The sequence below is a fragment of the Clinocottus analis genome, unplaced genomic scaffold, assembly GCF_023055335.1.
Source record: "Clinocottus analis isolate CAN_PGR_092001 unplaced genomic scaffold, fCliAna1.0.p SCAF_12, whole genome shotgun sequence".
NCBI classification, from domain to species: domain Eukaryota; kingdom Metazoa; phylum Chordata; class Actinopteri; order Perciformes; family Cottidae; genus Clinocottus; species Clinocottus analis.
In genome coordinates, this window is record NW_027175843.1 from 11,838,558 (window position 1) to 11,850,482 (window position 11,925).

Here is an 11,925-nt window from a genome sequence, read left to right on the forward strand (position 1 = left end):
AAAAAGGATCACCACATCTTATTGAATGAGTGTAGAATTGTTGAATATGCAAGATTCTAAAAAGAGCTTTCTTTCTCTCTGCTTTTCATTTGGATTAACATCCCTACATTGGTAAGAGCAGGAGGTACATGTTTCTATTTCTTGTCATTTTCATGGCACTGTTTCGGCATCATTTAAAATATTAACCCCAGTATCCCAACAGTGTCAATATTAGAAATGTCCATCACTTACAGTATGCATGATTTGTGTGAATTCATCCAATTAGTACTGCCCATTTCATATCTGAAGAAAAAGGAATCATATTGTAGAGAGAAGTATGCGTGTATAGTAGCATGAACTGAATTGTAATTTTGTCTTATTTTAATTCCATCTGAAATTGTTTTTGCAAGAACCTTATCAGTAACTTCTGCAGGCAACTATGTTATTCCTCAACAATGAATGTATTAATGTTCTGCTTTTTTATTACTCTCAATGTTAATGTTGATATTGTAACAGTGCAAGTTTTTCATTCCCAGGTCATTTTGCCTCTTTTGATCAATTAAGGAAATAGAAGTTTAAGATATTTAAGGCAATAACCCAAGATTGAGTGTCTGCTTACTATTTAAGGCTTTACAATCCCATATATCAGCTTCTCCTACATTATATAAAGTATTCCACATTGGGATAAAACATAAAGGTTATTATTATTATTATTATTATTATTATTGGTCAGAAAAGTCTTTCTACTACAAACTATGCCATCAATTATTTCCTTTAAGGTGAATGGAAACATCAACAGTCTTTTAATTCATTTAATCCATGGTTTCTTTAAATGAATTGACCAAGGATGGTCAAATGGTGGCTTCTTTGTTGCTCGAATTATATCATGCAATGCACAGTTCCTTAATTCAGATATGATTTGTTATCAGTTCAAGACAAGAAAGCAAAAACATATCCAAACTGAGCAGACAGTGTGGGTATTTGGGGTTATTATATATGACATTTTGTAATGAAATCGAATATTGATACATCTTGATAGATTGTCTATGAATGTGTCTTCATTAAGAAACACTGTAGTGTCCTATTACCTTTGATGTTGTTGTTCCAATACACCTTGTGACTGTTTAATATCTATGACTCTCCACGTTTGCTTTCCTTATGCCCTTTTCTTTGTGCTATTGTCAAACTAAATTACAGCGTCTCTTCGTAAAAGTGCATTCCTCTTAACACGTTTGCTGCTCAAAGTTTCCCACTGGCTCGTTGAGCAAACTCTTTGAAATTTTAAAACTTAGTATTTCGTGCAATTTAACTCACAAATTGTATCTGCATCACAGGTCTTAAAAGGTTTTCCTGAGTGCCTGCAGGCAGATATCTGCCTTCACCTCAACAAGAGTCTTCTTGACGACTGCAAAGCGTTCCAAGGAGCCTCCAAAGGCTGCCTGAGGGCCTTGGCCATGCACTTCAAAACCACTCATGCCCCTCCTGGAGACACGCTGGTCCACAGTGGGGATGTGCTCACCGCTCTCTACTTTCTGTCCCGTGGCTCAATTGAGATTCTGAAAGATGACATTGTGGTAGCCATCCTGGGTAAATACAATCCTTGTTGCGTATGTGAAATATGGTAATGGACAACATAAAAGTGATTGTAATGGCTTTTTGGTGGATTTATTTATCTCATTTGAGCCAAAATTGTTTTTGTTTGTCAGTTTCTATCATCAGCATCACCAATTTAGTGACAGTCTCTATTGTTCCTAAAATTTAGGCCTATCACATAGCGGTGTGAATAACTGCAAAGGTCACCTCCCTGTTGTATCAAACCTGTTGCGACAAATTCCTCTGCTTTGGTTTGAGCTTAACCGAGGAAGTGGTGCTTCAAATTCATATTATTCTGCCCTTAGTGCTAGTTTTGTGAGTTTGCATGAAATATGCAAAGTTTGTTTCCACTTTTGCCTTTTTGTGAAGGGTATTAATTATGTTTGTTCTGATTGATTGAAATATTTGAATAATTGTTGAGCTAACGTCCTACTCTGTCTAAAATGCTTGATATTTTGTTCAGGAAAGGGTATAAAGTGCAGTTTCCAATTGCCACGCACTAGTTTAACAGTGTGCACATCAAATAATTAAAAGGGCAACACACCACATTCGGTGCATAAAATAGCAGCAGACAACTGTGTGAAGATATATTGGAATAATGTCTACCTGAGCAGAGAATGAAGTCAGTGTCCCTCTGTGTGTGTTGTTATCCAATCTTCTCCATGTTATGTTGATATAGGCCAGCCAGGGTTTAGTGTATGTTCAAGCATTTCAGCCCGCTGTCTAACACACGGTCGATGCCCTGCACTGCTCTCATATGGCAGTTAAGGCTGATATTGCCGTTCCGACCGACCGCGTCTTCCCGAAAGCGTAGCACCCAGTCTCCAGTTCCCCCTCAGGTAAACATTGTCAGCTCTATCAGCACATTTGCCGTAGTTTGTTGAGAGCTGAGAGGTAATCGAAATATTCCGATCTTGTATTACTTACACCTTGCATAATTTTCAGGTTATTGCCGCAGCTAAACCACTCTGTGTTCACACTTTTTGACAAGAATGGCAAGGTGCCTGCCATCCGCCATGTCTGTCCTCTGGCCCCTGCGGCTGTTCAGGTGACAGGTTTGAGAGTCTGACATTTTTATTAAGTGACTCCATGAAAGGTTGTTTGGCAATTTTAAAGAAACATGGTGAAATAGCTGTCACGTTTTTGACGGCAAAGGGAAATGACTTAAATCTGCAAAATTCACAAAAACATTTGCCAGCTCTAAATGTGAAAAATAATTTTCCCCAGCAATATAGTAATACTAAATAAACATTACTCGTAATAGAATAATCTGTTACTTCATGGGTTGACCCTAACAAGGTGCTGCAGGCAAAGCCTGGATTAAATTTGCCATGAGATGAATGCTCTCCAAAGCGGCAACTGACAGAATGGGGTTTAAGCTGAACTGGTGCATCCCACAAAATCCATTATTAACAAACACACTGGTAAAGTCACTGATCTCAAAGATCAGCCCCTTTATAATTGATACAAACACAATACTCCATCACCATAAGTTTGCTCTAATTTGTTTTTGAAAACTAAACAGTTCCAGCTCCTAACAAGATAGTGGTCATTCGATAGCGCTAAAGCATTCTCTTCGAGTAATGGGTCCAACAAGCCTGCCAGCATTGTTCCTCAGGTGAGGAATTAGTCTCTTACACTTCCATCCAGGCACTGATGAACTAAATCCTTGTGCTGAGAGCTGCATGTGGGGGAGAGATAAACCACTCTGTGTGCTGTGATAGGCACACTGGCAGCCAACGTATCACATCGCTTTCTGCTGAACCTCTGCTTACATTGTTGGGTTTTAGTGAGCCCCGGGACCAACAAAGGGATTTTTCATCATGGCCTTTAAACCAGATCTGTCGTTTTTTGCAAAATGTACCCTTATCTAAGCAGGGGAAACTCAGATGGTACACTCCTGGACTTCTGACAAGTTTGCTCAAGAATTGGCACATTTTTTTCCCTTTGAAGTACACCAAGTATGTCAATCCCAATCAAAACCTCCTCTCCCTCCACATCAAAGTCGCTTTGAGTTTGCAGTTATTGCTCAGCATAAATAATGGATCAAAGATAGAAAGACAACTGATGCACAGCCTTGGGAGAATGTCTATAGAGAGAGGGCTGTTTGATTTTTATTATCCACAAAAACAAACATGTCTGTGCCCTTCAGTGAGGGCCTGGGAAATAGCGAGATAAGCCCCAAATGAAAACAAAACACAAGTTATTTTCTATATGGCTACCTGTAGAGGTTAAGGCAGGTAATGTCGATATTTACCAGTAAACATTTGGAGAATATGTATTGTCTCTGTGTGTGTTGATATCAGGAAAAAATGACATCTTCGGAGAAATGATCCATCTGTTGGCGAAGCCTGGAAAGTCCAATGCTGATGTGCGAGCTCTGAGTTACTGTGACCTGAGCACCATTCAGAGAGAAGATCTGCTAGAGGTGATAGACATGTACCCAGAGTTTGCCGACTATTTCTTCAACAACCTTGAGCTTACCTTCAACCTCAGAGATGAGTCTCCAAAGGTAGATTGTATTGCATTGTTGGTATGAGGGCTAATTATGTGTATTATAATTTTAGATTGTAGTTAACTTCTAACAATTCAAAATGTATCAATGTTGTAAACTAATTGTGTTAATTAGTATATTATACTACTTACATTGTTGCAGCCCTCAAGCTCCCATGGCGGTGATTCAGATGGCGAGGGCAGTAAGAACATCAAAAGAAGGATATCCTTCACACCAGATGTATCTAAAGGTAAGTGGAACCTAATCTGCATATCTCTCGTGCAGCCTCTTGGGGTTTCAGATGTGTTCTTTGTTATTGTTAACTGAGTGGATCTCCCTAAGAGCATTTATTCTACATACATACATACGTCTATTCCACAGACAGTACAGTGTTTATCCACTGATTCCTTCTGATTGCCCTTATACAGGGGAAAGTAAGGAGGTGGTTAAAGACTTGAGGAGAGAGAGGGAGTCCAACTCGTGCCTAAAGAGAAGTTCAGAAGTCGTTAGTACCCCTCCACCCAATGCCCCGGTCCTGGACACACATCTAGTTGTCAGAAACAATGTGGAGAGAAGACCATCCTTTGAAGGTGATGTATTTTTGTTAACATAATCTTTACTGTTTTGACAAGAACTAGTACAGAAGACCAAAACACTTTGTTCTGGGAGCTTCAGGTTCCCACTGTTCTGTATAAGACGGCCAAGCTTTAAAGATATTACATTTGCAATAATGAAACATGTCGCTTACTTAACAAGTATGCTTGATATTGATTTGCAAACTCACTCACTCTAATGAAACAGAAATACAGAAAGATGAAATTAGAAATGGGTAGTCTTCTTTCTTTTCTCCAAGGATCTATGCGACAGTACCTGAAAAACATGATATAGAAATTGCAGGATTGTGTATGGGCAAAGCACATTGCACTGATAAGAATGACTGAGAATAAAAAACGGAGTGACAGACTCAAGATATTAGTAATCTCCATTGTCGACAGATATAAAACTTAAGGCTGCATTAGGGTGCCATTCATGGTCAAAGCACACACAACATCCAACAAGGGTCGAGCCACCTGCACAGACTGCAGCACCAGATAGTGTATTCACAGAACGTGTGCGTTTAAAATCACAAAGGAGGCTGAACACATATCAGTGGACAGCCAGCTGAATACTAACAGGTGCCCAGCAGAGATAACAACAGGGTTGGTTTTCTACTGGAAACATTGTGTTAATTCTCCCAGTTCAAGAGCTTGATAGATTACAACAAAGAACCTACCCGTAGCTCTCATGTAATGATTAATTATGTCTATTTTAGTGGAGGAGGGAGTGTGGGGGGGGGGGTTGTTTCGTAATGGCGTTGTTCTGACCCACATGTGAGGATGTAAATCATGTGTGTTGGTTTGGCTTTCCAGATCTGTGCTGTGATAAATGGGCCTGTAAGAAGTCCACGGACTACCTGCATGAGTCAGCACAGTTCCAGGACTTGAGAGAGGACGATAATTCTGCCAGTGAGATCACGTATGGAGAGGTGGAACAGCGCTTAGGTCAGCTTCAAGACCACTTAAACAGGTACACATCTTCAAAGTCAGCATACAAATGGTTGATCCTCATGTAAAACACATTAAAGATGGATTACACCAGAATGTGAACTTAACCAGTTTTATAAAAAATGTGTGTTTTTTTTCTTCTTTTACGGTGGAAATGGTTTCTTTTTGTCACTAACAGAGAAAGTGCTCTCCTTTTTTTCTTCATCATTGATTTATTCAGTGCTTAATTTGTAAAGCTGTTGCATAACAGAGAGGAAGCTTTGTCAGTGGGTCAGCGGGAGAGAAAAAGTCACTTAAAGCATCAAATATCCATAGTGCCTAGAGCACAAAGGACAATGTGTAGGCGCTCGCTAATGATACTAAACTAACACTCATTCCAAACAACATTCATTATTTACATTTATTAAACAGAGCAATAATTCACGATAATCACTTCAAATTGGGGGGAGACACATAGAAACAGCTGTTATTGACAGTTTTCATCTCTGTCCGTCTCTCGAAACCTTGACGCATTGTGTCTGTCTCTCTGTCAGTCTATTGATACTGTTTCAGTACTATGGACAGCGCCAAACTACCACACCAACTATATGCACTCCCACAAGGTTTAGTTCAAATGTTTGAGGAGTTGACAACAGTCTGTGCCAAAATGAGCAAAAGCACTTGTTTAGGCTCGAGGGCAAGGCATTTCTTATTTTAAAATGTCATCGTGTCAGCGAGAGCCGTGCCGACAGCATTATTTTTTTCAGCTCGTTAAGATCTGGAGGGAATTGCTTAAAATGTGGCACCAACATCCACTTAGACTTGAGGGTTACTGTTCAGAATTTGATGAACGAGGGTAACTGACCTCACAATACACCACTTGTACCCAATAATAATAACCCAATAATTAATCTGCTAATCATGACAATCTCTAATTACAAAGTGTCTAATTGGATACTATTATAAAGTGCAGACATTTTGGACGGACACGGAGGTAAACTGCAAGTTAACGGTTGGCGGAGGAAAACAACAACAACAACAAGGTGGTAATTCTAATTAGACATATCTTGAAGAAATAATACAATTAAATCTTTGGTTATTCTTATTAATTATTCTGACATTATATTTTCAGTTAGCGACTTAATTATAACAGTGTGCCTTGTATTTTAAAGTTGCCACCTCCTACACTGCTAAAAGTAAGGCACAATCTTCAATCACTGGCAATGTGTAGCTCAATTGCAATGTTCATGAGTGGGTGGAAGAAGACAACTAGCTGGCAGGAGCCGTTGTCGGACTCAGAGTGGGTAGCTGGATTTACTGGAAGCAGGATAGTGTACAGTACCGCTGCAGAACCTGAACATATTAAACTTGAGAATGAATTGGTACAACATTTTCCAGAGTTTGTAGTTCTCAGAATCTAAAACTGACTTTGAACAGAGTATGTGTAAAACATCTTAGAACAAAAGACACTCTCAAGCTAAACTCTTTGTATTTTAAGCAAGCGATGAGCAATCTACCTTACCAGAGTGAATATATTGCATTTTAGTCTCATTATTTTCAAACACACTTGCAGCCTGCAGGCCACCTGAAAAAGACAAACAAATGAACAGTGGGCGATATTTTAACTGCAATAATGACAGAGAACGAGAGATGGTATCAGGGTGCCGGACTGGCTCATTTTATTCCACACAAATAAGACATTTTATCCAATGCACTCCACCTGACCTTGGTTTTTTCCACCAATGCAATGACTCGTCTAAAAGGTTATGGTTGGACATTTGTGTTAGTTGTAGCATAGTGTAGCTGCTAAATACCTCATCAGTCATAAGCTATAAACAAATAATGTCTTACGGCACAGAAACACAGTATAGACATAGTAGATAGGGCATTGCCCATGTACATTAGAAGGAAAACAAAATAAGGTAACCCAGTTTTGCCGTATGCTCTAAATATAAAGCTTGGAAGGACTCTACTCATAATTAGATTCACCAAATGAGTGTGGTAAAGTAATTTTCGCAGTGAACGCCCAATTCACACCTCCCACTGAAAGCTCATTATCACACCTAGCATGAGCAGTGTCTTCCGTTTACTATTCTGGCAGAACTTGTTTCCACTCCTTTGTCATCTCTTCATTTGTCCACCATTGGGCTAAATGTAGAGCTCATGGAAGTACAGCTGGGTGAGTTTTCATCCGTTGCGTGATCAGACTTTATCTCCACTGTGATCATCTTTCTTTTGTTTTGTTCTTTTTGAGGCTGGAGTCTCAGCTGATGACAGATATTCAGACCATACTGCAGCTGCTGCAAAGGCAACCGACACTGGGACCTCCAGCCTACAGCACGGTGACTGCCAGTCCAGACTATCACAGACCTGCTGTGAAGGTTCAGCCGGTTGCACTGAGTGCAAGCCATTTTTTCAGCCATACAGTAACTCAAGTAAGGAAGTTTTCAGTAGAGTTACTTTTGCACATGTGTTCAGAGTAAGGAAGTCATACATCAGCTGGCTTCCACTTTCACCAATCACATTCTCACCAATTCACCAGTGGTGTTCAAAGAGACAATAAGGCAGTCTCCATAATCTGACAAGCTCCCACTGTTTCATGTTGCTTTGCTGCAACCTGTTTTGAGTGATTGGTATGTCTATCACAGTGTCAATATATATTAATATCGTCAATATATACTAAAACAAGTATTAAGGTGTTCTGTTTGTTGAGATGTTTTGTCTTGGCATCGATTTTGCACCATTTACCTTAATTTGACTTATTACAACTATCATCAAATTCTGAACTTAAAAATTGGAATTTAAAAAAATGTTGCATTAATAAACTTGATTCAGTTTTTAAATACATTGTATATTCTGCCACTCTTCTTCTTAGGGCCCCAACCACAAACTGGAGAGAACCATTCAGGAATCCAAAGACTCTCTGTCGAGCTTGGCCAACGTGAATGCCCCCATCGAGGGCAGCCTTACAGCATTGCTTGTACAAAGACACACAGAGCCGCAACAGCTGATCACAGCGCAGCAACAGTCTGCGCTGATCCTTCTTCCAACTGAAGCCTCTTCCACATCCTCCTCTTCCTCCCCAGCCCCTTCTGACTCCAACCTGAACACCACTGGGCTCAATAGACCTGTGTCAGACTCAGAGTTTTCAAGGCCATAAACCCTCCAGGAGCACAGAGTTCTAATATCTGGGTTGGATTGCTGTTGTTACTTTTTAAGTAGCGGCTTTTTATCGGCATGCTGGCACAGACATCTGTATTGTTCATATGCAATGGCTTGGTAATAGTTGTAAGGTGTTTGTGTTATTCATTACGCATGTGGATAAAGTACTGTTGCTGCAGTTAACAGTGTGTTCAACTGTTTTCTGCAGTTGTCAGTGTAATAACAATGGTTACATATTGTAACAGTAGTTCTATTAACACAGAAGCCCTCGGATGGACGCTTTAGGCATCAGGTTTACATTTAAAAGGCACAATTACATGCGCAACCAATCGGATTGAACCTATTGAACCACACCTATAGAGTGGCCCTATAAAAGGTCACCACTTCCCCATTTACTAAGGCCACAACTTCTAAACTAAGTTCAACGTAAACGGCAGGAATGCTGGTTAAAGAGCTCCATCTGGCTGTGATAAAACTAGCACTGCAGAACCCAATCAACTTCATGTTTCAACCAGCTTTGTCCTCTAATGGGCTCTAATGGGCTCTGTACTACTCCTTGTGACGCAACATGGTATGGCCCATTACACAATTGGTCACACTACGCTAGACTGAGGAGGCTATTGAGTCAGCCAAAGCGAACACCACACATACTGTATCAAATCGGGTTTGCATTTAATCCGTAGACCTCAAGACGAGAGAGATGTGTCCCTTCCTCTCCTTACTCGCTAACAGTATGCTGCTGTTATTTCAGAGGTGGGACTCTGATAAACAAGTATGATGGAGGTATATCAACATGGCAGTGCATGTGTTTTACATTTTCAAGCAAGAGGAGCTGACTGACTTACCTCAAATTAGAAAGGTCCCAATGTCCAGCACTCCAGGGATCAGTGCATCACATCACATGTTTCTTTCTGGCTTTAGGTGCAAAGTAGCTCCTCAACACCCAGGCCATAGCCAATGCCAGGAAGGCAGGAAGCGCATGCATAAAAAGACTCAGGCCAACTGCTAGTTGTTATCCCCAGATAATGTTCCTGTAGGAGCTGAACATTCTTGGTAACTTCCACAGGTATAGACGCTCAAAAAACACTCAAGACAAAAGTAAATCACCTGACTGACAAGGTGGCAAACGGCAGCCACCAATCCTTAACTACAAGTACTCCTGTGAACAAAGCAAGGGAAGTACAACGCCAAACACCCAGATCACCCAACTGTATAGAACAGAGATCTGGCCAGGAGCATTTTTGTCCATCGACTGAATCTGCACCAACTGAAATGCATTATGCAGTTAACAGCGATCATTTATTTGGACAGGCTTTTCCCACCATTTCATTTATGTCGTCAGAAGAGGAGAATATTATCTCCTTGGAAGCTGAGCGTCAACAGAGAGCAGTTAAGATACGATAAGACACTATACCATAGTACCCACTGCCAAAGTGGCCCTAGAGACAGATAAAAGCAATGGATCACCTAGCTTCATGAACTCCAGTTAGTGTGAAAAAGAAAGTAGCAATAGAGACTTCAACTCAAATTTGTAGTTGCAGGCTAAAGGCGGCCCACCTCTGTCACCAAGTAGTCCAAGCAGTTTTCAAGTCCAACCTGAGACTTGTGAGCCAAAGCTTGGGCCCTGCACTACTTTGTGTCCTTGTTGCCATCATACATGTACTGCATGATTACGTAAAGCATGAGATGGGGACTTTGTCACAACAGGAAAATGTTGACATAGCCATTCTTCCTCCAGTTGAAATCTTTGCCTGGCACCTGACTTGAAGCGCTGACAAGGCCATACATCAGAACACACACAGTGAATTCCCTCTGCTGGTATACTGGCCACATGAACACCCTCAACAGTCACTGATAAACTTGGCAAGTCCTGTTAGAGCCTATTTGAGTATAAAGCTTGTGTGTGATACACATATACAAACCCTACCCCTGAGAGGACCATCATAAGAACAGATTATATTGTTTTCTGCAGCTATTAGTATAATACAGCATGATAACAAAGGTGTGAGAAAAGTTTTCTTACCCTTAGTTGTATGCCCGTCTTCTCTAAAGTGTGACTCAGGGGTTATAAAATATTGCACTGCATTATATAGCACAGTATCAAGTATACTGATGTTTTCTTCTTTCAAACAATGTGCATTTCTACTGTACAACACTGACGTGCACCTACTGCACGACATTAAGCCAACTGAACACCGTATATTCTTGTCCAGGTAGTTATCATACCATGCAGATTTAAGAGTATTCTGCTGTTATCTCAGAGCTAGGACTCTGACAAACAAGTATGATGTAGGTATTTCTACATGGCAGTGCATGTGCTTTCTATTTATATATTTACTGTTTTGCACTGCTTATGAGCCCAAAGTAGCACATTACAATATAAAATGATGTCAGCCTATTTGTCTCTTTTTAGGATGCACGTAAAGGATGTGTTTGATGAGAGATGGGAAAGGGAACACATGGAAAGTTAGTACTTGTGCATAAACAGGCCCCAGAGAGGGTTTTGTGCCTATACAACCAATCCAAATGCTAAGTCAGCATCTTTCTGTATAACTAACCTTAACATCATTGAAGCATATCGTTTCCCTGTACTGTTTTTGTTGACAATGTACATTTAATTTAAAGTATTGTTAGACAAGTGTTAAAAGATAAACACATCACATTGCAAGATGTATATATATTTTGTTTTATAACTGAGTAAATTATATAAGAAACTCATTAGAAAAACAGTAGTAGATATGTTTGTTTTGAAGCTGTGGGAGCAATAAATGAAAAATAAACACTTCTAGTTGTGTCATATTATCTTTATTTACTTGTAAGCAATGCTGCTGTAATCCTGTAATTTCCCCACTTGACAGCTATATGTTAGGAATTACATGAGGTCAGGTAACCGATAGAGTTCCTAACAACATGTTATGCTAATATCTCAATACAAAGATGCATATCAACAAATGTTGAAGATCCTTCGCAAAGACGAATTATTGGAACATATTATGTTACGATGCTGACACCTGGTGGTCAGTTTAGTGTGGCGTGAATTTCATTACATGGTCGTTGACGTACAAAAAAACCCAGATGTCCGAGTTTTCCACTAGCACTTAAACGCAGCCTGCATTTGTGGATAAGCGTGGAGCTGGACGCCGTAAAACAGTCGCAAAACTCCACACCAGAGAC

At 40.1% G+C, this 11,925-nt stretch overlaps 1 protein-coding gene across 1 annotated transcript in view; it reads left to right on the top strand.

Annotated features, from left to right (window-relative positions):
* The window catches only part of LOC137782790 (potassium voltage-gated channel subfamily H member 7-like), a 34,870-nt gene extending 23,365 nt beyond the window's left edge, over positions 1–11,505 (top strand). Inside the window, exons 9-15 of the mRNA XM_068572424.1 lie at positions 1,314–1,566; positions 3,879–4,084; positions 4,229–4,316; positions 4,495–4,656; positions 5,476–5,632; positions 7,844–8,024; positions 8,465–11,505. Coding sequence (XP_068428525.1) covers positions 1,314–1,566; positions 3,879–4,084; positions 4,229–4,316; positions 4,495–4,656; positions 5,476–5,632; positions 7,844–8,024; positions 8,465–8,749 — 1,332 coding nt within the window. The 3' untranslated portion in view covers positions 8,750–11,505. The remainder of the gene's footprint in view (positions 1–1,313; positions 1,567–3,878; positions 4,085–4,228; positions 4,317–4,494; positions 4,657–5,475; positions 5,633–7,843; positions 8,025–8,464) is intronic.
* The last annotated feature ends 420 nt before the right edge of the window (positions 11,506–11,925 follow it).